Genomic DNA, 26,331 nt, shown 5'->3' on the forward strand with positions numbered 1-26,331 from the left:
AAATGAGACAAACAGGCCCTGAAGGGTTAAATATGCTTCAGATATCTACTGAGACGTACAACAATGTGTGTTTGTATGTGCAGCAGTTTGTGTGTGTGTGCGTGCGTGTGCACGCGCGCAGCAGAGCTTGTAGTAGTAGTAGTAGTAGTAGTAGTAGTAGTACTGTATGTGTGTGCATGTAGCACTGTGTGTTTGTGTGTAGTGGGTGTGTGTGCGCGCGCGTGTGCACCTGTGTGAGGGTGTGCGCAGCTGTGTGTGTGTGCACTAGTGTGTGTGTGTGTGTGTGTGCACCAGTGTGTGTGTGTGTGTGTGTGTGTGTGTGTGAGTGAGTGTGTACCAGTGTGTACCAGTGTGTGTGTGTGTGTGTGTGTGTGTGTGTGTGTGTGTGCACCTGTGTGTGGGGGGGTGTATGTATGTGCAGCAGTGTGTGTGTGTGTGTGTGTGTGTGTATGTGTATGTGTATGTGTGCACTAGTGTGTGTGTGTGTGTGTGTGTGTGTGTGTGTGTGTCCCCGTTAGCCGCGGCCCTCTGACCTGGTTAGCGCGTGCCTCAGCGTGCTCGGCCTAACTGAGTGCGACTCGCCCTGCTTTGTATTTTGGGGAATCGATCCCGGCCCGCCGCCCTCTCCGCTGATACTGTTTGCTTCAGACGGCGATGTGATTAATATCGAGTTTAATCTGCCGAAGCTGCAGCCGTGTGTTTTTGATGCGGTGTGTCTGACGTCGTTTGTATCGACCTGCGTTTTGGTTGATCCCTCTGCGTTTGTTTTCTGCAGTCCAGCTGATGGAGCTTCTCCTCTGCTGCTGCTTCACCTCGTTTGTCTGTTAAAGTCCTGTGAAATCCAAAATTACCAGTGTCGGCTGGATGAATATTCCTCTCGGAGCTCCGTCAGATATTATTGTGGTGATGAAGTGATTTATTTTGTCCTCAGTGTTTCTGTTTTAGGAGAATTTGTTTTTATTATGAAAACCAACTTCTCCCAAATTCTACTTGAAGTCTTTGACCTGTTTTTTTTATCAACTGATTTATCATTTTGTGCATTTTTTCTGTTGTCAAACAGAAGTTAAAAAAATAATTATAAAAAAAAATTAAAAAAATTACATACACATGCACATGAGACTATAATTAGCCACCTTAAATTCCAGGGATACTCAACTGGTTTTGCTTGGGGGCCTCTTTTGCAGCAGGGGGCCAGGGGCCAGTCACAGCAGCCCCATTCATGTTTGTAGGATTTTAGGGTATTTGTAGGATAATCAGACATTTCTAGGTTTTTAAGACATTTCTCAGATTTTTTTCCCAGACATTTCTGGGATTTTAGGAAATTTCTCAAAATCTTTAATTTTTCTCGGATTTTAGTATGTTTCTAGTATTTTAGGACATCAGTGTCTCAGCTGTGTCCTCTGTCGGGGGTGTGGGGGATCCTCCAGTGGCTCTTTTTTTGACTAACAAGCTCTATGTTGATGCTGTTTTATGCTCTCTGACACCTTATGGAGACTAAAAGGACAAAAAAATTCAGAGTGTGAATCACTTTATTTTTACTGTTAATTAGAAAATGGTCTGGGGGCCACCAGGGGCCCTATCAGGGGCCAGATTCGGCCTGTGAGTTGAGTATCACTGCTACAGTCCTTCCACCTGGCTTCACCTTGAGGAAAGTTGGCAGCAGCTCTGAGGATGAATTTCACTCGGTTGCTGTGGTGTGTGAGTTGTTGGCACCTTGTAACTTTATGTTACTATTTTGCACCTTTTTTTCTTATTCTTGGCACCTTGTTTTTTTACTATTCAATATGTTTTTACATTTGTAATTATTTTTTACTATTATATTGTTCTTTTTTTCCTGTACCTCATAGCTGCTGCAACACTGCAGGTTTCCCCGCTGTGGGACTAATAAAGGATCATCTTATCTTTAAGGCGATGCAGGATGCAGAATAACGGCACAAACTCTGGTGTAAAAGTGGCGTCCACAAGCAGTCGGAGCACAGTTTTATTTATATATATTAAAATTATTTAACTGAATTTCTTTATATATAACGTTAGGAGCCGAACTCGTGAAGCAGCACACTCATCGTCAGCGTTTGAGTAACCTGCCTCTGTGTGTGTGTGTGTGTGTGTGTGTGTGTGTGTGTGTGTGTGTGTGTGTGTGTGTGTGTGTGTGTGTGTGTGTGTGCGTGTTTGGGGTGAGGTTGGGACAGCATCTTCAACTGTCACAACACTCGGCGCTCTGCACGGACATCAGAGAGCCACCGCTCCCTGCTAGCCTTCATGCGGGCTGCCGCTGTGTTGAATTATTGAACGGCCAGATGAGAAATGGCCTCATCCTCCTCCTCTTCCTCCTCTCTTCCTCCTCCTCCTCCTCCTCCTCCTGCTCCTGCTGGTGGTCCAAATAACATGAGATCCACCCGCCTGGTCCGGTGCACCGCCTCATGGACCTCGTATATTAAATTGATAATAATTTAAAAAGTATGATGATAATATTTAGAATTATAAACATAATATTTAAAACATTTTTCAAATTCCACACCCAAAGGCAGCAAAATAAAACAGATATATCTTAAAATCATCACGTTTTCAAAAACAAGTGTTAAAAAAAGTCGGCGTATAAAAAGCAATGCAGTGTCTGAAAAGGTAAGAGTAGGACACAGTAATTTTCTTGTTTTATTTGGAGAAGAAAAATTCAAATATGTTATTTTCTGTGTTTCATGTTCAAAAGCTGAGTGTCGGAGTCATGTTATCTGTTGCAGTCTTGCGTCCTGCATCAGAAACACCTTTGCTGGTGCTGTGGAGAGAACTGCAGCTGATGTTTGTCCTGTTGCTGGCGTCTTTGTGACAAACACAGTTTCTTGATTTTTAAGAATGAGGGAAGCAGGGAGCAGGTTCGAGCGGCGTCTCGGGCTTCCCCTCTCTGAAGCTCCAGTTTGTGGTGGAAACAGTGAGCCGGTGTTCTCGTTGGATTGTTGTGGAGTGACCTGAATATGCCAGACGTTGCTGCAGGCTGTTTTTTGTTGTCTGACTACAATAACAGCTGATGCAGACGCTCACAGCGCTTCCTGGGAGGAGAGGTGGGAGAGTTTGGCTGAATTTGGAGAGCTTTGTCACAGAAAGAGAGAGAGGAGAGAGAAACATGGAAATAAAGTGAAGTGAGATGAAACATTCATGATTCTCTGCAGGAAAATTAGATCTGTGCAGCAGCTAATAATAACAGGAAGCCGAACACAAACACAGAAATGCAATTTAAACACAAATCGAGAGAGTTTGGGTTTTTATTTCAGCACAATAAATGAAAAGCATTATCGGGCTCTCTGTGATGAGCTGTGGGAGGATTGATTAGAGAACAGAAACACGGACGGACGAATCGAGCTGAACAGAGGCCCTGAAGGATGGCACAAACGTCAGAGAGGAATAAAACGAGTCAGAGTGCTGGAGAATATATTAAAGATTAAAAGAGAAGTTAGTGGAGATTCATGGAGAAACAAATTAAGTGTAGGGCGTCCGCGGGACCTTGAAAAGCCTTAAAAATACTTGTGCCTGAACAGAGTTATAAACAGTGTTTGAAGTGCTCTCCCAAAGGTTGCTCATCTCTTTCGTTTCTTTATTTACATTCCTTTTGTGTCTGAGATACTGAGCACTGTATTACTGATGCTTGTTTGTGTCTGATTTTAGGGAGATTTTAGCCAGTACTGTTTTTGTTATCGTTGTTTATTTTTGTTTGGCCATAGCACGAGGCGTGATGTTTTTGGCTTGTCTGGGAGTTTTGTGAATGTGAGTTTGGCACAAACATCCCTGTGAAATCAGTGATAAACTGGTTAAAAATTTTTGGCCAAAGGTCAAAGTCACGGTGACCTTGTGATTGCGATATCTAAAAAAAACCTTATGGGAATCTCTTCAGATTTGGCACAAACATCCACTTGGACTCAACAATGAACTGATTAGAATTTGGCGGTCAAAGGTCAAGGTGACCTCACAAAATGTGTTTCCGGATATAAAATAATACAAGTTTATAGAAATCCACAATACCGTCAAAAATAGGTTCGTACGTGCACCTGTCGCTGCTTTTCAGCAGCCGTCATGTTATCAGCCTGGCCAATTATCGTGGCCGATATTTTGCATTTTGCTCATTATCTGTATCTGCATTTTATTTTGATGATAAAATTAAGTCTTTAAAAAGGGCAAAGAAAGTGTCAGCATGGGAGGAACTTCAACTTTGTAAAACCTCAGGGAGTTATTTTTATTTATTCATTTTTAATTGAAAGTTTTACTCGACTTTACAAAAAAAAAAAGTTGCCGGGAACTTGCTGTATACGATGATGAAAGTTTCAGTTTTGATTAAACATTTGCTAAAGGCATTTAAACACAGTTTTGTGTTGGAGATTGTTGTAAAACAAATTCTAAGTAGTGACGAAAGATTTTTATTTTTCTTGTAAATGAATATTGGTTCCAAATATCGATTACCGGCCCTGAAAAACCATTATTGGCCAGTTTTATTTTGAAAGTCACAGGCAAACAACCTATTCTGTCCTCGAGGTACGAGGACACGTGGTTTATTCGCAGTGAGAAAGTGAACTTGCGTCTTTTCTTAGTTTAAATGTTTTAATATTTTCCAGTAAAGACTGGCCGGTCTGCCTTTAGAAACACCTTTGAAAAACCCTGCAGGGCTCCGAGCCCTCAGGTGTGCTGGACGGAGGGAGAGATGGAGGAGGAAGAAGCGCTCTGTCAGAAGTAGGTCATTTCTCTGCGTAGGAACAACAACAAAACAACATCAGATAACAAACTGATTCAGTGTTTCTGTCTTTTTATGTGAGCTGACTCAAATTCAGTCTCTCACTCCGTCGCTCTTTTTCTGTTTGTCACGATGCCTCTCCATCTGTCTCTCCTCTCTGCCGTTTTCATTTCTCTCTATTCAAAGAAAAACTGATCTCCTCCTGTTTGTCTTTACTCGCCTCCTTCCTTTCCGTCCATCTCGTCTCCTCCTCTCCTCGTCCAAAGATCATACGACAGAATTCCCTCTGAAGTTTCCAGTCACGCCAAGTTTTAGAAAATTATACACAGAATCGGCTCACTGCCTCTTTAGATGAAGAGTATTTGTTTCAAAGCCAAACACGAGAGTCGGTAATGAACAATAACTAAATAAATAATAATTACAGGTGTAATTATTATAAAAACACAACTTTAATCAAGTTTGAGAACTTGTGAAAGTCAGATTAAAAAGAAAAATCAAAGCAGAGGTCAAGTCTAGTCTAGGTCAGACTCAAAAAACACGTTCCCATGATGCATCTCAACCTGTAAATCTTTCAAAGTCAAATTAATCTGCAGGAATTATTGTATTTTTCTTTTCAACATTCAACATTCAGTGAGGTTTGAATCTTAACTACGTGATAAAAACGTATATTTGCAGTACTTCCTGCAGATATAAGGTCACGTTACAAACAGTGAATCAAACATCAAAGATGTGTTTGGTCTTAAAGAAGCAACCCAGTCGCCAGGTTCAGCTACACGTAACGCGTGCGTTACTATTAGGGATGTAACGATCCATTGATCAGCGTCAATATATCGATTAAATGAGCAACGATCCCAACTGATCCATATCATCCTCTTTCAGATGTGCTTTTATTGTGAAATGTGCGTCACAGTGACACAGCGTCAGCGATGACGAAGAGATCAGCCAAGAGAAAGATGATGAGGATTACATCATTTACTCAGGATCGGTGTGGTGCAGTGCATTCTGGTAGTTGTAGGTTTTCTGTGGTCAAGTGTTTGTGTCTTTCTGCCGCAGAGACGGCTCGGTTTTCCGTGAGGACGCTCTTCATATCGGTGAAATACGTCTTTAATGATATTCTGGACCTTTATCACGTGCTCCGTCACTAAACAAACTCCACGCAGCCTTTTAACGTGACTTTGTGAAACTTTGAGTCTCCGCTCCGTCATCGCGTGTGACTTCCTGTCCAGAGGAGACTCTGAGCTGCGGGACGTGCGTCCGGCGGTCACCTCCTCCCACCCGTTGATCACTTTTTTTTTTTGGGTAATCTCTTTGTTGTTGCGTCTTTTTGTTTTGCTCATTAGCGGCGGAGCTCGTTACGCTGAGTCCATTATCTGAGTCAGTTTGATGGAGGAGCCCGAAGGCCTCGTCTCCGGCCTCCCAAAAAAAACACAGAGAGACGGACGTTTGAATGACAAACTCCGAGCTGCTCCGTCTCCTTCAGCTGCTGAGGAGTCGTCCTTCTTCTTCTCCTTCGTTTAATGTTTCTCTTTCAAACCATTCTTCTTCTGTTAGATTGAATCCTTTCTCCCTCGTGTCCTCATTTCTTTTATTGGATTTTTTTGTTTTATTTTCCATCTTTGATCCTCTGCTCTCACACTTCTGTCGTCCCGTCTTTCCTTTTTCCGTTTTCCGCCGTTCCCCTCCTCTTTGTCTAATTTTTTTCTTTACATTATCTTTACTTCATTCTCTGCCTCCTTCCATATTTTACTTTACTTTTAACATTTCTTTCCATCTTTTTCATTTTCCTCCCTCAAATGTCCCAAAAACAGATAAAAGTCCTAAAATCCTAGATATGTCCTAATACTCTAGATATGTCCCAAAATATGAGAAAAGTCCCAAAGTCCTAGAAATGTCCTAAAATCCTAGAAACACCCTAAATCCTGCAACGTCCTGCAAACCTCCCTAAATCCTTGAAATGTCCCAAAATATGAGAAAAGTCCTAAAATCTAGAAATGTCTGAAAGTAAGATGAATGTCCTAAAATCCTAAAAATGTCCTAAAATATGAGAATTGTCCAAAAATCCAACGAACTTGCTAAAAACCTGGAAATGTCCTACAATCATAGAAATGTCCTTAAATCTTGGGAATGTCCTAGAAATGTCTCAGTATCTTAGGATGTAGGAATTGTTTTAACTTTCGTCCCTCATTCTTCCTCTCCTTCCTCACTGATTTCTGATTTTCATCCTTTTCTCTTTTTGCATGTTTTCTTTCTTCTTCTCATCTCTCATTAGTTCCATGATCCCTCCATCCTTCGCCTCCTCCCTCCTTCCCTCCGCTCACCTTTAGGCCGACCCAAACCTGTCTCCTCATCGCTCCTCCCTCGTGTCCTTGCGTCGCTCCTCCTCGCCGTGTTTAACCTCAGCATGTAAATCAGATCCATCACACTTTTATTGGTTCTGTCTTAAATCCTAAATGAGCCGGAGACGCGCAGACAGACGGACGAGATGAATGGCTTTGCCGGGCAGCGCCGTAACTTCCTCAAGGTCGATGTTGTAGTTTCCCACATCAGAGGAGCTGCCAGCTGTAATGAGGCCCGAGTCTATCAGCAGAAAAGAGCTGGAAATTAAACCAATAATCATTTTCTCCTCAGCGGCTCCTGCCAGGGAACGCTCCCAGTTTGTCAGCTTTCATTTACCTCCTCCTGCCCAGTTCAGAGCTGTGGACTCTGTGGACATCAGGTCCGCTGCCGTCTGTGTGTCTGTATGTTTAGATTTTACACCGACTGCACGTTAAAATAGGAGGTCAAATCCTAGAAATGTCCTAAAATCCTAGAAACATCTTAAAAATGTCCTAAAAACTTTTAAGCATCCTAAAGTCCTTGATATGTCCTAAAATCTTAGAAATGTCCCAAAATATGAGAAATGTCCTAAAATAATAGAAAAATCCTAAAATCTTAGAAACACCCGAAAATTTTAAAAATGTCCTAAAATCCTAGAAATGTATTTAAATCATAGAAATGTCCTAAAATCCTTGAAATGTCTTAAAATCTTAGAAATGAAGCAAAATACAAAAAACACCCTAAAATCCTAGAAATATCCCAGAATACTCGAAATGTCCTTAAATCAAACAACCACGCTGAAATCCAAGAAATGTCATAAAGTCCTGGAAATGTCCTAAATTCCTAAAAATAAATACCAAAATCCCAAATCTTTGAAATGGCTTACACTTTGAGGAATGTCTTAAAATACGACAAATGGCCTAAAATCTTGAAAACATCCTAAATTGTAGAAATGTCCCAAAATATGAAAAAAGTCTTAAAATCTTAAAAAAAAAAATTAAAAAAAAAACTAAATCCTTTAATCCTAGAAAAATCTTTAAATATGAGAAAAATCCTTAAATAAGAGAAATGTCCTAAAATCCTAGAAATGTCCCAAAATACTAGAAACTGGGGCCGCTGTGACGGCCCCTGGCTTCCTTAAATTTCACAAACGTGGCCCCCAGACAAAGCATGCCGAGTGTCCCTGCTGTATGTTTACACTCTCCAAACTAAGTGTGCTCTGGGGGCCCGCTGTGCTCAGATTTGGGCCCCTGATGTGAAGTCCTCCTCAGTCTCTGCTGACACAGCAGAGACTCCACATGTTGTTGTTGTTTGTTTTGCCGCCCTGAGCTCGTTTCATCTGCTCTCGTTTTCGTGTTTGTCACCTGTGATGTCGTTCGGGTTTCGGTGTTGTTGGTTTTGTTGTTTGCTTTTAGAAATCGCTCCGAGGGCTTTTACACCACACGTTTGTCGTTTTCATTATATTCTGTGTGCTTTCTTTACCGCACGCTGCTGTCTGTTTGTTTTCTCTCTGTAAATAGATTAAATGACACTGTGTGTGTGTGTGTGTGTGTGTGTGTGTGTGTGTGTGTGTGTGTGTGTGTGTGTGTGTTTATTGCAGGACCTATGCGGTGCGGCGGGTGCGCGATGCCTTCAGGGCCAACAAGACAGTGCAGGATCCAGAAACTGTGGAGAGACTGATGCTGGAGGGACAGCAGACACTGGCACTGATACAGAGACAGGTAACACACACACACACACACACACACACACACACTTAATCAGCGTCAGGTCTTTTCCTGCATTTATATTTTTACGGGTAAATTTAACATTTTAGCAAACAAATGTCGGGACTGACGGTGGAGTCCCAACTTTAATGCTGAGATTTCCGTTCGGCTGACGGGAGACGCTCGGAGAAACACAGCTGTAAGATTAAAGCAGCACATCTGCAGAAGAAAAGACAAACGTGTGAGCACATCAAAAACAAACCCAAAAAACACGTAGTACCACAGAACAGGCTGAAGGGCCACTTCTGCAAAATGTCAGGGGGCCAGGGGCCAAACGCAGCAGCTCCACACATGTTTCTAGGATTTTGGGATATTTCTAGAACTTAAGGGCATTTCTGACATTTTGGGCTGTTCCTAGAATTTTAGGACAAGTCTTGGATTTCGGAACAGTTGTTTGATTTGAGGACATTTCTCAGATTTTAGGACAGTTGGATTTTATTACATTTCTAGCAATTTAGTACGTTTCTCGGATTGAAGGACATTTGCAGGATTCAAAGACATGTATTGTTTTTCGGGATGTTCTTTTGGGGGATTTTAGGATGTTTCTAGGATTTGAGAACATTTAAGACTTTAGGGTATATCTAGGATTTGAAGACATTTCTAGGATTGTAGTATGTTTAGTGTAGAGGACAGCAGATGAGACACACACACACTGCACATCAGTGGACTGTGTGAGTCCCGTTTGACTGGAGTTGTGTGTGTTTTCTGCGCTGCATCTCGCCCACACACTGACTCCTGGATTAAATGCATCAGAGGACGAATACGCACCTTGTTACAACCTCGCTGCATTACTACAGGCTTCTGGAAAAATCTATATCACACACACACACACACACACACACACACACACACACACACACACACACACAGGGGTAAACATACGCGCTTGTTGTGGGAGAGGCTGCTTGTGTTTGTTGCTCTCTGGCTGCAGGTTTCCTCCCCCGTGTGCAGATCCATACAGTGTGTTCTCAGAGAGAGAGGGGGGAGGAGGGGTGGCAGACTCGTTGGTGCATTTTAGATTAAACATCTTGTTTCAAATGTCAATGAAGGAAAAATAAAACCACGTTCAAAGAGCCACAACAGCTAAAACATTCACTCTCCGTGCAGCAGAAAGTTAAGGCTTCGGTCCTTTTTGTCATCAGGTCGTGACCGTAGGTTACATGCAATTATGTAACGTATAGCCGTGGTGTTTTGCTGTTTTCATGCTGGTATTTTCCCGCGAATTTCCTTATAATGGCCCCACGATGTAATTGTTTGTTTATCCGATATGCGTCTCAACCTGAATGAAAAACATGATATCCAGAGCATCCAGAGTTTTTGCAGCAGAGAGCAGAGGATCCTGTCTATCCGTCATCAGCTTACATGCCGTGCACATGTGGTATTTCAGCATAACTGCACCGAATCCTGTAGATATATCGATCTAAAATAAAAACCACAATATCTCAAACATTCATTATTCTTGCTTTTTTATCACAGGAGGGGGGCAGCTGCGGTGTGACTTTTTAATTTAAAATAGATATAAAATACTGACTTTTCAAGCTGTTTGTCCCTCACCTAAGCCAAAATTAAAAACACAAGTCCCCCCTTAGTGCTTCTTTTTTTTAAATACCTGACCCGTTTAGCAGCACCACTTTCCCCTCAAAAATAACGAACCGTCCCTATCCCGAAACGTCGAGGGAGGCTACCAACGTGCAGACCGCTGAGTCCAGTTAGAGTCCGACTGAGGTGTTTACATGTCGAAATAGCTCGACTTCCACTCGTTATGTGTGGAGTCAGGTTATGTGTTTTTGTCAGGTTGTACCTTTATAATTGTGACAATGTGACAAATGAACGTAATGACATGTTGCTTGCTATTTATTGTATATTTATTTATTTTTATTTTATTTATTTATTTATTTATTTATTTATTTTTGCTATTTTATGCAGGATTTATTTTTATTTTTATTTCTTCTGCTCCATCTAGTTAAAATGTAACAGTCAGGAATATTTCTATTCAGACTAAGCTGCGGATAAAGAAACACACCTGTCCTAAATCCTCTGTGTGTTTGTTAAACTCTGAGATCTGACTGAGTCCGATTCTGTCCGACCCTCCTGAGAGCCGTAACGGGGGCCGGGGCCAGTCACCCCCCCCACCGCCACGCCGACCTCTCAGACCTGGCAGGTATAACTCACCGCCCAATGTGGCATTTAATCTCAATTGAGCCAAAATGGCCGAAGGCTGTGTGACATTGCGGTGACATTAAGCAGCAGTAATCTGTGAGGAATGGCTCTTCAGAGGCCGCCGCGCACACACACACTTAGAGAAACACACTTTCTGCTGGACTTGATAATGTTATGGCTTTATCATTTATGTGTGTTTGTGTGTAGATCCATCTGGACACACACTGCACACACACACACACACACACACACTGCACACACACACACACACACACACTGCAAACACACACTGCACACACACCGAGGAGGCAGTCGCATCGATCCGTCACACAGAATCTCACTGACAGCTCCTACATTTCTGCTTTTAGGAAGTCTTTTCTTCTTCTTTTCTTATTTTCCTCGTACGATTCTCACTTTTAAACTCTCTCTCTCTCTCTCTCTCTCTCTCTCTCTCTCTCTCTCACACACACACACACACACACACACTCTCATTAAAGCGAACATACTGGTTTAGTTTCTCTTCTACAAACAGAGGCGGCTCTGCAGCTGCAATCCATCATCTTTACACCCTAACTAACTTACAAAGGCACAGAAATATCCACGTAAACACACACACGCACACACACACACACACACGCACACACACACACACACACACGCACACACTGTTGTTCAGAGATGCACAGACACAAACTTTTTCAGCACACACATTTGATGCTACTGCGATACACACACACATACACACACACTCATGGGCTTAAACACACAAACTAAATTAAACTATAAAGATGAAAGAGTTCCCAGTATGCGACTGTGGGGGGAAAATTTTGGAGCTTTTGGGGTTTTTTTGAGATTTTTTTCTTATTTTCTAGTGGGTTTTTTTTTTTTCAAATGAAACATTTTTTTAATTCTATTTTCTCTTTTTTTTTCTTAAAATTTTATTTTTAAAGAAATTCTTTTTTAAATATTATTGGCAAATTTATAGAAAAAAAAATACAGATTTTTTTGTAAGAAAACAGGTTTGCGGAGCATGTTTTCTCTTTTCTTTTTAACTGGTCAAAATGCCAGCGCTTATAGCCATTATTTTCTAATTTCCAATCGTCTTTGGACACTGAAATTATGTTTGAATAGAGTTTGATTCTTATATGTTTGAAGAAAAAAATCTGGGCTAGAAGGGCATGGAGAAAAGTCCCTGAAAAGTCATGGAAAGGTTCTGAAATTTAGGGAACCCTGATTGTTGGCTGCTGCTTTCTTATTGTCCATTTTTCCTGATATTTGTCATGAATATTTTGTAGTTTGAACGATAGTTTCACTGTGAAGTGTGAACCGTGTTCTGTATTAAAGGAAATCTGCAGAGCAAACTGTTCACCTTTAACCTCCGTAAATCTGCTGTCTGAATTTAATGAGCCGGAGGTTTTAGTTTAAATTTTGTTATCAGGTGTAAAGGCTGAACTCTCTAACCGCCGAGTCAAAGCACAAAAGAGTCGAACAGAGTGAAAGAAATGAATCTTTGAGCTCCGCAGAGACTCCTTTCAGCCCGTGTTGAGTTTATTTACAGAAGACTCGTGTAATAAAGGAAAAAACGCAAGATCTCCACCAGCTTTAATAAACAGAAAATTAAATCCCCGAGTGCTGCCGAGTCCCTGCAGACACCCAAATGAGAACACAGTTAAAATCTGCACTGTGTGTGCGTGTGTGTGTTTTTGCAGTTTTGTCAGTTAATAATCAGAAGAAGTAGCTGTGATTTGGTGCTGAGCAGCAGGGTGCTTAAAAGAACATTTTCCTGGGCTGCATAAATAAAGTGGAAATCAGGTTTTATGGTAAACAGCTTGAGCTCGGCTCACCGGCGAACACGCGCCGATAGTTGTTAACAGAGTATTCTGCTGTAAAGGTTAAACCTGTTACCTGAATCACCTGTAGCTTCAGAGGAAACAAACGTCTCTGCGCTGCTCTCAGGAGATCAGCGTCCAGAGCGTGATGTTTGGATGTTTTTTCTGTCTGCGGTGAAAAATGCTTCATACAGACACATGATCACTGAAACTGCGGCTGAGTTTTCACAACAGTAAAACGGCTCTTTGTCCGCCGTGATGAAGGTGTGTGAGATGGTCGCAGTGCGTGTGGACGGTTATTATGTGCAGGAGGCAGAAACACACAGGTGCTGTTCAGTAAAAAGCAGGATGCCTCAGATTAGGGATGTCAGCGGTTAATCCGTGATATTTTTGACCAGTTATGCGTGTCACTTTGTAGATAAATTTGCAAACACAACATGTAGCTGCTTACTCACCAGGTGAGCTGAAGGGAGATTTCTGCACGCTATTGCTGCTCGCCGGTTGACTGTCAGCGAAGTTACATCGTGATATGTATGTATATGTACTGGACAGATGTCTCAATATTTTGGTTTTAGTATATTTTAGTTTTTGCAGCCTGATTTTGAAAAGTGGTATGAGTGTGAGTATTTCACACTGCACAAAATCCCAGGATGTGCTGATAACAAAAAAATCTACTTGGCATGTGGTATATGGAAAACAAGTCATTTTTGGCGCTTTTTTTTTTAAAAACTAAAAACAGTGGCATCATAACAAAAACCTGGCATTTAAAGGGTTAAAATTCTGAAAATTAATGCATATTTGACATTTATGATTAGGACTGATGGTTAAAAAATAATAATATTTTTTAAAGCTTGATTTTGAAAAGCGCATCTTGTGCGCTGAGCGATACGAGTGTGTAATATTAAAGTGGCGCCCTAAAGGGTTAAAAAACTGCAGCTCCAAACAGCAGCCGGCAACATGTTTACTGATGCAGGAGCTGGACTGTGAGAGACCAGCTTCCTGTCTGACGCAGTCTCAGCTCAGTTTAGGGAAACCAGAGATTTTGGGGGGAAAGCCTGATCCAGACAGGAGCTGGACCGAAAAGTAGGGCAACACCCTGCGTGAAATCCTGCGTCACCTCCTCCTCCTCCTCTTCACCTCGCTCTTACCCTTCCCCTCACTCCTCGCCGCTCCTGTTATTTTCTCCCCCTGCTCCTCCTCGCATCTTTCGATCTGTGAAAATCCCCCTGCCTTCCTCCCTCGATCCCCCCGAAATCCCACGCCTTTATTGCTGCTTTTACACCTGGCTTACCCCACGGGTGCCGCACAGCCTCACACACGCGAAAACACACTGGTACTGTAAATGACTCCATACTGCCGGGAAAAAAAACAGAAGGAGATGCTCGGGTGGATAAAAGCTCCCTGCACTCCTTCTCTTTCTCTACATCATAAAACATCACACAGAGGCAGGAGGGGAGGCAGCTCAAAATCTGACTCCCGTATAAAACCACAGGCCGAAAAGACATCTTAACTACAGCCTGAACGAGTCAGAGTTGATACAATCTGCTGCCATCGGCCTAACATCGAATATATCAGTCAAATTGCATCATATAAATGGTTTATAGGCTACATTTTAAGTATGTTTTATGTATATCCATGCAGTCTAATGCAACAGTCCTGCAATAAAAAGCCAACTTTCATTAAGGTGATGACGCTGAAATTCACTCACAGAGGTGTTGATTCAACTTTACGGTCATTTTTCCCAATCTTATCCGTGTAAACCATTTTAAGATCCTGATGCCACACAGACAACAGAAGCATGCATGCAGAGCAGACCAGTTACTAAAATTTGTGAATGCAGATTCAGGTTTATTCACTATAAACGCCAGCTAAATTTCACCTGATAGTCCAAACAACAAAATGCGGCAAAGTCTAGTCCGACAAATGTGCTGTAATTGAGGAAGGATCATTAAAACTTCCATTATTAGGCGCCGGGCAGCAAAGTACTTAGCCCATCTTGTTTTCCTCAATGTTATTATCATTCTTCCAACTACAGATGCATAAAAATAAACCAAACTGCACACAGGTCCAGTCCCATGCCAGACTTCCTCAGCTGCAAACAGAAGCCAGTAGACCTGATGGTGGCCCTAAAACGACCATCTAAAATCAAGAAGTTTGAAAATTCACAACACATCACTCGAACAAGCTTTGCAACTTGCACCAAAATGTACTTTTGTTCACTTCACTGTGGTACAAGTTATGAAGTGCATCACTCTGTTTTTATCAGACACTGTGAAACTAATTAAACCTCCCATATTTTTTTCTCAGTTGACACCAGATTTGCTGACGGGCGTCTTCAGACTGTCCACAAACCATCTCCACAGATCTTTGATTCATTAAAATTGAGCTGACAAACATCAAAATGTTTGATTGTAAATGGTGCTGTAAATATATACTTCTACTATCTCTGGTTTCTGGCATGGTGACTTGTCTTTGGTGTCTGAGGTTGTGAGTTCGAGCCTCGTGTGATGCAGAATGCATGTTTTAATGCTGAGTTGTCCAGTTTGTCTGCTGCTTGCTGCTAAAAATGCCCAGCCCTGATCCATTACTGCACTGCACCTATAATTTATTTTTAAATTCTTGCCAGTGATCTGTTTTTGCTTTTTTTTTGGTTTTTTGTAGATGTTTTGCCTCATAATTTTTTTAATGTAGTCATCTCAACGATGGGTTAAGAGAGACCTGAGAACAGGGTCCAGAAATTAATACCTGCCAAGCACCAAATAGGGCGAATAAATCTCAAATTATCTCCCACCTTGGCAGGCAAATATTTGTACCAAAATAGTTACGTAACAAACGAAAACTACAGAGTCCACAGCGTTTTGTTCTCATTTACGGTTTGAAATCTTCATTGCTTTGCACGGCAAAGCGTGCTGCAGTAATATTTGAAGTAAAGCACTAAAAACATGCTGCTGAACTGAAATGTGAGTTAATTTCTGCACCCACAAAAAGTGACGAATAGCAAACATAAAAGTGAAATCCAAAATATCTCATGAGCTGCAGGAGAAATGGCTGTGAGAGAGCTGGACTCAGTAACATCAGATCTTTTCCTTCTCATCTCTCTTTTTGGTCATCCCATCATCACCAGCCCCAAAACTCCCTGAGTATTGAAGCGCGAGCATTGATTTTTGACTTTTGAAGGCCTCAAAAAAATTCATACCATCACCCTGCGTTTCCCTCAGAAGCTGCCAACATGCAGAGCTGCCCAGCGCCACTTTAAAAATAACTCGGATCAGGATCAAGTTTTTTAGGGGTCAGAAAAGCAAAACACGAATGAGTTCTTTCTTTAAGTCATAGCTGGCATTACAGTAAACGATGGAGTCTTGTTACTGAAACACATCATTTTTTGCTAATGTGCTCGTGTATTTAAGGATCGAATCACTTGTGGTTTGTGCATATTGATGCAAGTTGTTGTAGTAAAGAAGTGAAATTTCTGTGCTGATGAAAGCCAGTTAAACAGGTATTTTTGGGTTCAGTTTCCTGCTGAAAATCCCACTGACAACATTTACAAGCACAAAATATTCCTGTTTTTGCCCTTATTCCAAGAAAAAAAGTTTTCGCCATTAAGCTATTAACGTGGCCAATAAAAGTCAGAGTTCCTTAAAAAGTCTTTAAAGGTATTGATTTTTTTAATCTAAAAATAAGGCCTTATGTGGTGTTAAAATGTCTTAAATCAATCTTTCAAAAACTTGGGAAAAGGTGATGAGCAAATTGATTAGAAATGACCCAAAAATTAGAAAGAAAATAAAATTGTAAAAAAAAACATTTTACAAGAAAATTATTGTAAAATTTAAAAAAAAAAACAAGTCAATGAAAAAGGTAAAAAAATTAATAAAGAATAAACAATTAAATGACCTGAAAAAAGCACTTAAATAGTAATATATATTATATATACTATATATATATATATATATATATATACTATATATACTATATATATATATAGTAATTCTGTAAGGTACTTATAAATATATAATTCTGACTGTGCAGATCAGACACACTTTGTGCTCTGTCTGCTTCTCTTTTTGTTTGTTTTTTTGTTTTTGGTCAAATTTATTTCTTTATTTTGCACATTTGGATAATGAAATCTTCACCACATCAGAAGACGCTGAAGTCTCACTTTCTCGTGGCCGCAGGACAGAACGTGAACGCCAGTTAGCCGTTAACTAAATGTCATACGCTCGCTGAAGATGGGCAATTGGGTTATATTTTTTAGGATAATACATTTTTTCCATGAAGTGCTACAGTGAGATTAGAGTCGAATTTAATGTTTTCAGTATTTCCTCCTTGATATTTTCTGGTTCTTTCCTTTTGTTTGTTAGTTTTTCTTCTATTCTTAGAAGTCTGGGTCTGATGCAATGATGATACCCTCTCTCACACACTCACACACACACACACACACACACACACACACACACACACACACACTGCATGATGAAATTCATTGACTGAAGAGGGCAATGTGATGTAAGGACAACAGCTGAAAACGAGAGGAGGAAAGAGGAGAGAAGATGGAAATGGATGAGAGAGGAGGAAAGTGAGAAAGCGAGAGAAAAGACAGGATGGAGGAGGAGACTGAGATAAAGGGAGAAACGATAAAAGTGATAGAGGTGGAGGAGAAGCAAAGAAAATAAAAAAGGAGGAGGAGAAGCAGAGAAAAGGATGAAGAAAAGTAAACAAGAATCAAACGACGAGGTTCGCTCACAGAAGTCACATTTCGGTGTGATTCGGGGAGAGCGGGAACACAATCCGATGCATAAGGATGCGTTTGTTTTCATTTATTGTGAGCTGACACGAGCGCTAGTGTCAAAGACAGACACGATCCTCCTGCTGGGGACTGAGGGAGAAGCAAACACTCCAACGTTTGGCAAATCATCGCTAAAAAAAGAGCAAAATGCAACACCTGCAGCGAGGATATTTTTGTGCAAAGAGAGAGCTCCTCAAATATGACGAGGCGTGTTCAATATGTTGCAACATAAACACCCCACATACAGCGCACAGTGACTCCTGTGCTGCAGAGATTTAGCATCACAGCCCGAAAAACAACACCTGTGATCATTTTCTAATCTGACCAGTGCTCATTGTGCAGTTACACAATCGCTGAAAGAAATGTTGGCATCGTATGTTTCTGCAAACCATAGATATGTTCCATTTTTACCTTTTTAGGTAGCCGATTTTTTAAACTTAAGGTTTCAAACAAGACTGTGGTTTAGTTTGGTTACATTTTGACAAAAAAACAGAAGATAAGATAGAGAAGATAACATTTATGTTAAAATACGCACGTTTGATGGCACAAATGTCACTGAAAAGCTGCAATGAGTCGCTAAAAAACATCATTCAACAACACAAACACACCCAGAAAAGCGAGGCCTTGCACCTATAGATCACCCATATTTGGCAGCGTAAATGTTGCTTAAAAAGCAACACTGATTTGCTTAAAAAAAATGTTCAAAAAAAAAAAAATGCATTTTCAACAATACAAACAGCACTGGAAATGCAGGATAAAGTTTCTTTAAAAAAAAAACGTTTAACAGCTCAGACAGCGCTGGAAAATCGGGGACTGGTCATGATAAGACATCCATGTCTGGCAGCACAGACGCTATTGAAAACACAGCCGCTGTTTGTTACGAAGAATTCATGTTTGGCAGCAAAGATGCAGCTTAAAGACAGGTGGCTAAAAAGAGAAGTTTGCACAGAGATCACCGGAAATGTGTTTAGGATCGCTAAAATCACCCACATTCAGCAGCAAAAACACTCAACAAGATCAAATAATAGTGGCAGGTTGCTAAAAATCAGAAACGCAGCTGGAAAAGTGTAGACTTTTGCCGAAATAACACCGACGTTTGGCTGCATAATGGCCGCAGGAAAAGCAGCGATAGGTTACAAGAACACATGTTCGCCGGCACAAACGCGGCAAAGAGTCGCTACAAATCATCCGAGCACGAGTGTAGCTAATAAAAAGAAAGAGTTTTACTGCGTGTTGGCTTTAGACCGTGTCCTAAACCGTCCACCATCCCCTCCAGCTCCCGATGACACATTCAGTCACTTTAGAAACGCTGATGTGATGCAAATGAAACGCAAAAATGTAACAAAGGTGTTTTTTTGCAGAAACTTACAATGTTAACATTTTCTTTATGCAACAGTTCGTTCATTTTGGCAAATTTTAGTTGGTTTTAGTCAACAAAGAAACATACATTTTCATCTTTGAGACATAAGCCGAGCCGTCGGTGCCATTGATGTGTTTTTTCGTGGTGCAGATTGAAGCGCTGCTGCAGCATCAGCGAGGCGGTGCGTCCGCCACCACATGTGGATCACTGTCAGCGGCTCCCCGCCATTAGTGTGAAGTGGACTGTCATCTCATAGCCTCACGCTGAAGGACTCTCTCATCTCCTCCTTTATGAGTCACTCTGTCTGGATTTCACTGGGTTTTTTCTTTTTTTCGACACCCTCCCTCTCCCGTTCGGCAGATCGCCGACCGCTCCATCGATTCTCTGAAAAATCACTGCCTCTGATTCTCCTCGGCCCGCTGCATTGATGTGTGTTCAAGTGTTTTTCTGCGTTTCCCTCGTCCTCTTCCTCCTCTGCAGTGCTGCGAGAGTTAATGAGAGAAAGTGTTGACAGTGTGAGGAGGCAGCTGAAGCCTCAGACGCACAGAGAGGGAAACTCCGGTGGTTTCTGCTCCTGAACGCAGCCCCTCTGACTGTGACGGAGAGCGTTCAGGGACGCCATTCGACAACAGCGGTGTCACTGTGACGATGAGAGGGCTCACATCCTAGTGTTTCCTTTTTAATGTCACTATAAGTCCAAATCTGGCCCCTGACAGGGCCCCCAGTGGCCCCCAAACATTTTCTAATTAACAATAAACATAAAGTGATGGACACTGTGAACAGTTTTTGTCCTTTTAGTCTCCATAAGGTGTCAGAGACATAAAACAGCATAAAAAAAGAGCTTGTTGATCAAAAAAAGAGCCAGAGGAGGATCCCCCACACCCCCGACAGAGGACACAGCCGAGACACTGATGTCCTAAAATCAAAGAAATGTCTTAAAATCCTTGAAATTACTTAAAATATAAGAAATGTCCTTAAATCCTAGAAAAAAATCTTTAAATACGAAAAGCCTGCTAAAACCCTACAAGTCTGAAAATCCTAAAAAGGTCCTAAAATCTTAGAAAGGTCCTAAACTCCTTTAAACATCCTTAAATCCTCATTTAAGAAAAGTGGCCTAAACAAGCAAATTGAGCTGAGTGGTTTACGACATCATCGATATTGAAAATCTGTGTGCTTAAAAGGCTTTTTTTAAAAAAAGAATTTCTTTTTTGGCTGGAGCAGCAGCAGACAAATGAACCGCGCGGTGCAAAAACACACCGTCGCTTCTGCTGACGTAGAAATCGATGCAAAAATAAAAACAGCGGCAGGTTATGAGTGAAGGAGTCGTTTGAAACGGCTCTCACAGACAGGCGGAGAGACCCTCAGGATTCCCCGCGTGTTTGATGAAGTGAGGATGAAGAGAAATTTGAGGAATTAAAGGTGACGTGAGACAGAAATCGGAGAACGAGGAGAGAAACAATGGAAGCGAAACGGCGCCCGCAATTTGGAACCAGCTCTCCTCCTCACTTCCTCCTTCCTCTTCCTCCTTTTTTATCTTCCTCCTCCTCCTCCTCCTCGTTGTCTCTCGGTGCGACGGACTGAAACGGGAGATCACAGGGAGGGAATTCCACACACACACACACACACACACACACACACACACACACACACACACACACACACACACACACACACACACACACACACACACAGTTTGCCTTCATCTGTTCTGGCTCTCTAATTAGTGTGTGTTCAGAGTGAAAAGAATTAAGGTTAAAAAACGACACATTTACAAAGAAACTCCTCATTACTGCTGGACCGTGTGTGTGTGTGTGTGTGTGTGTGTGTGTGTGTGTGTGTGTGTGTGTGTGTGTCTCCTATCTGTTTCCGTATGGGCGTGGCCTTGACTTCACAGCTTAATCACATTTAATTACTCCTTAACGTCGCCCCATGATTGGTCGATGGCAGGGTCCTGAGCGCTGATGGCTAATTGGTCAGGAGGCGTTTTTTGGGGGTCATTGTAGCCAATTAAAGAGACAGGAGACGGGCAAACGAGCTCGTTAAGGCTGGTGGGAGGGACCTTAGCGAAGGAGATTTCCAAGGTCACACACACACACACACACACACACACACACACATATACAGTAACAGAAAAAGGGCTGTGTAAACCTAGACGTCCCATCGGTGCTTCTTTAAGATGTCTGGCGCTCACACACACGACACGGGGAGCAGAGGGAGGTTCTTATCACTCTGTGTGTGTGTGTGTGTGTGTGTGTGTGTGTGTGTGTGTGTGTGTGTGTGTGTGTGTGTGTGTGTGTGTGTGTGTGTGTGTGTGTGTGGCCTTCAAAGGTCAGAACAACTGTAGTATCAGTTTCAGACTGTAGTGCGTCCTCGTGTCAGTGTCGAGGTTGTTTTCGGCTCTCAGTGATGGAGCAGACTGATTAAAGTTTGCAGGTACAGAGTTAACCCTTAAAAAACCCGAGCAAATTAGCCCAGAAAGTGCCAAATGATATACTGAACATGTTATTTTCTTTTTTCTCTCCTTTCTTTCTGTAATATAATTTTGAATATGTTGTTAAGAGAATTGTTAATATAGTTCTCTGAACATTTTTCTCAAATCGTTATTATCCCCATGTCACCCATGACACACACACAATTATCACAACAGGAAGGAGGAAAGAAACTAAGATGCTCTGCTCTTCCTCTCCTCCTCCTCCTCTTCCTCCTGTCTTCTCTCCTCCAGTTCAGCTGCGTCTTAACAACCTTTATTGGCTTCGCTGTCAGAAGTCGCTGCTGCCAAAGCAACATATTCGTCCATAACAATCATCTGAGAACAATACAGAATATTGATCCTCGTCTCTTTGCGTCTCTCCTCATCTGTTCACTCGTCTCTCACTCCACTGTTTTTTTAGAGTCCTCAAATAAGAGTTTAGTGAATTCACTGAGGACTCTTAAATAAACCGAACCATGATCTGTCATGAGGTGGTAGATTTAGCTTAGCTTTAATATCTTAAGACCTCAATAAACATAAAAGCTCATGCCATGGAATCTTAGTTTGGAGACATAATTATCAAGTAAATATGTTTAATATTTACAAGTAACCACTTATTTACATTGATTTTACTTTCCCAATAACCAAGAAAGCCTAAAAGAAATCACAGTCAATAGTCTTGATTAAGTCTTAAGCATTTTGCTAAGGGCATTTTAATAATTTCACGATTTATCAAAATAATTAAATTCAAATTAAAGTCAGGCATTTTTTACTTTTCCTTCACCTGCCCATTTGTCATCTGCAGAATCAGCACTCATTAATTCCCTCGACATCATTTCTACATGGAAAATGTGACGATAAAATAGACTCAGTTTGAACCAAAAATATATGAACACTTATTTTAAATTTTAAAAAATGAGTGGATACACTTAACATAATTAAGATCAAGTTATTTAGTCAGGCATTGAGGCACCTTCACACACACACACACACACACACACACACACACACACACACACACACACACACACACACTCAGCAGGTAAGCAGAGGACAAATTAAGGGAGGCGGGGAGGGACAAGCGAGGGAGATGAGGGGGTTAAGGGGAAGAGTCAGAACAGAGCGATGTAATTGGTCGGATTAGCGTGAAACAAAGCAGCAGGACGTTTGAGCTGCAGAGACGTCGTCCTTCAGAGCAGGCTGTCCCTCCCTGCCAAAGTGTCCTTGAGCAAGACAATCTGTGCGACCCGCGGCGAATCCCAATGTCGAACAGCAGATTAAAGATGTTCTGTGTAATAATTTGAACATCAATAAACCGTGAGAGCAGCACGGAGACATCAGAGACGTCCACCGCAAACACATTAACTGTCTGTCTCTGCTGGTTTTCCCGTCGTCTGCCAGAGCTGCGTCTCATTTTTAAAGGGCCAAATCTGGACCCCGACAGGCCCCCCTGCTGGCCCCCCAAACATTTTTAAATGTACAATAAAAATAAAGTGATTGACTCTGTGAATAGTTTTTGTCCTTTTAGTCTCCATCAGGTGTCAGAGACATAAAACAGCATCAACATAGAGCTTGTTGATCAAAAGAAGAGCCAGAGGAGGATCCCCCACACCCCCGACAGAGGACACAGCCGAGACACTGATGTCCTAAAATACTAGAAAGGTCCTAAAATCCTCTGAACATGTTTGGCCCCGGGTGGTTTTACAGAAGTGGCCCCTGTGCAGAGCAGGTTGAGTTGATTCCTAGTTTAAAGCCTCACAGCTGATTCACGGCGGTGGTTGTGGTACTGCGGCCCGGCGATGGCCCGACGTCAGCTGACTGCAGCCAGGTTTGGGGATCAGAGACGTGGCGCCGTGTGAGGAGAGCGGAGCGCCGTCGCTCCTCTCCGGAGAAATAATACGTTTTTTAAAAGAGACCAGCGGAGCAGAATAAACAGTTTTTCTGTTTCATGCTTCAGGCCGCTGAGTTTGTGAAAACTGATAAACGTCCTTAAAGGGCTGAGAGACACTAAAGAGACGAGGGCGGGAGAGAGACGGGGGAGGAGAAGGAGGAGAGAGGAAGAAGGAGGAGAGAGGGAGAAGGAGGAGAGAGGGAGGTGAAGTTTTTATTTCTTCAAGTTTCACCTCCGTGCCACACTGTGGTAATTGTCTCAGTTTCTCTCCGTCTGCCTCTTTGAGCCAGCCGCCCTCCGAGTCCTCACTGCCCTGCTAACTGTGTGTGTGTGTGTGTGTGTGTGTGTGTGTGTGTGTGTGTGTGTGTGTGTGTGTGTGTGTGTGTGTGCACGCTGATGATGTCACCGAAGTTTACATCATCGTTTCACACACAGCTGAACTCTTTCTCACTTTTTATTTTCGGCTGGACGGTTGCCACAGAAACACTTCACCTGGTGTGTGTGTGTGTGTGTGTGTGTGTGTGTGTGTGTGTGTGTGTGTGTGTGTGTGTGTGTGTGTGTGTGTAAACAGCAGGTTAAGTGGTTTTATTTCTTTATCTCGTCTGACATTTCAAAGTAGCGCAGAGTGAACATGTTGGACCAGCTTCTGTCACGACCTCGTCTGGTTTCGTCTCTCAGGACGCAGATGTCGAGACATTTTAATGTCCCCGGTATCATAAACGAACTGTCTGTCTGTGTAATCGGACAGTTGTCCTCCTCGCCGCTAATCATGGTAAAGAAGGTGTAACGCCAAATGCCTTAAACCCTTGAACTCGGCCGCAGAGACGTCCTCCAGTGCCTACGCTGGTGTTTTCGGTCACTGTGACGTCAAGTCATGTAAAAAACTAAATAATTCCCAAAAGTATTGAAATCTCGTCATTCAAAAAATTTCACAATCAATACAATTTCACACAAAAAAAAACATGTCAATGGCAAAAGTTTAAGGTGTGACGTGGTCAAGGTCAGAGCGCATAAAACAGCATCACGGTGGAGCTTGTTTTTAAACCGGCAGCAGAGGATCCCCCGCAGGACCCCCATTTCCTCAAATCCTTCCACAAGTTTGGAAGGATTTTTAAAAAATTATAAAATTGCACAAAAAAATCTGTAACACTTCTTTTCAAAAAAGAAAACAAAAATGACCTGAAGAAATATTTAAATATTCAGTTCTAATCCTGCTCTGAATTCATTACTTTAAAAAAAAGATAAATATTTCAAAAGCTATTATATAATAATGACAAACACCCAGTCAGGAGTATCGAAGGTTCAGTTTGGAGAGGATCTAACTGGTCTTTGGGCTCAGGTTGATGAGGATCTAACTGGTCTTTGGGCTCAGGTTGATGAGGATCTAACTGGTCTTTGGGCTCAGGTTGATGAGGATCTAACTGGTCTTTGGGTTCAGTTTTATGGGGATCTAACTGGTCTTTGGGCTCAGTTTGGAGAGGATCTAACTGGTCTTTGGGTTCAGTTTTATGGGGATCTAACTGGTCTTTGGGCTCAGTTTGGAGAGGATCTAACTGGTCTTTGGGCTCAGGTTGATGAGGATCTAACTGGTCTTTGGGTTCAGTTTTATGGGGATCTAACTGGTCTTTGGGCTCAGTTTGGAGAGGATTTAACTGGTCTTTGGGCTCAGTTTGGAGAGGATCTAACTGGTCTTTGGGTTCAGTTTTATGGGGATCTAACTGGTCTTTGGGCTCAGTTTGGAGAGGATCTAACTGGTCTCTGGGTTGGGTGTGGAGGTCTTGGTTGCAGAGCAGCTGTAATGTTTCAGAGGTGCAGTCTGTGACGGTGCAGCAGTCTGCTGTTAATCTCACACCTCCTGCCTGGTGGGAGGAAGACTGAAGGTCAGTCAGTCACGACTCAGCGAGAGAGAAGAAGAAGAGCGCGTGAGCGGAGACGATGAAATCTGACGGAGGCTAACTTTAGCTCTCACGCTGATGACTGTGGTAGTCTTTGTGTAGGAGGGCGATCCCAGGAGGCTCTGACAGCGGCCGACGCACGCGGCATATGTGGCTCCTGAATCCCGACCAAAAGTTAATTGTTCAAACACAGTATGTGAGAATATGGAGGAAACGAGGCTGTGAGAGGAGTCTGGCTCCCAGTCAGAGTTCAGCTCAGACCAGCAGATCTGTTCCACAAAGAACTGGAGGAACTGCGTCTCTGAGGTCGTGACGCATCTCTTTGTAGTTGGTTTGCGTTTCCTTGTGGTTGTTTTGCATCTCTTTGTGGTTGTTTTGCATCTCTTTGCGGTTGTTTTGCATCTCTTTGCGGTCTTTTTGCATCTTATTGTGGTTGTTTTGCATCTCTTTGCAGTCTTTTTGCATCTTATTGTGGTTGTTTTGCATCTCTTTGCAGTCTTTTTGCATCTTATTGTGGTTGTTTTGCATCTCTTTGCAGTCTTTTTGCATCTCTTTGTGGTTGTTTTGCATCTCTTTGTGGTTGTTTTGCATCTCTTTGCGGTCTTTTTGCATCTTATTGTGGTTGTTTTGCATCTCTTTATAGTCAGTGATTTTACATGTCTTTAATCGACAATCACGTGTCTGTTTTGGGTTGTTTTGCATCTCGTTTAGTCAGTCATTTTGCATCTCTTTTTTAGTTTTAGGGTTGTGTCTCTCCATGGTTGTCGTGCTTGTTTGTAGTCATTTTGCGTGTCTTCGTGGTTGTGTTGCCTCTCCTTATTTTTGTTTTGCATCTCTTTGTAGTCATTGATTATTTTACTTCTCTTTGCGGCCGTTTTGTGGTCTTTTTTCATGTTTGATCATTTTGCATCTCTTTGTAGCCACTGATCGTTTTGTGTCTGTAGTCATGAATCATTTCTTTCTTTTCTCTTTGTAGTCAGTCACTATGTATCTTTGTGGTTGTTTTGCATCTCTTTGTAGCTGTCAGTCATTGTGTGTCTCGATGTGGTCATTAATCGTTTTGTGTCTCTTTGTGGTCGTTTTGCGTTTCTTTAAACCTGATGGTTGAATAAATCTGGTTAAAAATGATCATTAAAGGCTCTTAAAA

The 26,331-nt window shown here is 42.0% G+C and overlaps 2 protein-coding genes across 2 annotated transcripts in view; one reads left to right on the plus strand and one right to left on the minus strand.

Moving 5' to 3' along the window:
* Positions 1-794, minus strand: part of fars2 (phenylalanyl-tRNA synthetase 2, mitochondrial) — a 136,356-nt gene extending 135,562 nt beyond the window's left edge. Inside the window, exon 1 of the mRNA XM_088072178.1 lies at positions 534-794. The gene's annotated coding sequence lies outside the window, so the exon portion shown is untranslated. The remainder of the gene's footprint in view (positions 1-533) is intronic.
* Positions 1-26,331, plus strand: part of lyrm4b (LYR motif containing 4) — a 31,679-nt gene that overhangs the window by 871 nt on the left and 4,477 nt on the right. Inside the window, exon 2 of the mRNA XM_042510075.2 lies at positions 8,631-8,751. Coding sequence (XP_042366009.2) covers positions 8,631-8,751 — 121 coding nt within the window. The remainder of the gene's footprint in view (positions 1-8,630; positions 8,752-26,331) is intronic.

The sequence above is a fragment of the Plectropomus leopardus genome, chromosome 21, assembly GCF_026936395.1.
Source record: "Plectropomus leopardus strain MGB_pleo_1.0 chromosome 21, ASM2693639v1, whole genome shotgun sequence".
Lineage (NCBI taxonomy): Eukaryota > Metazoa > Chordata > Actinopteri > Perciformes > Serranidae > Plectropomus > Plectropomus leopardus.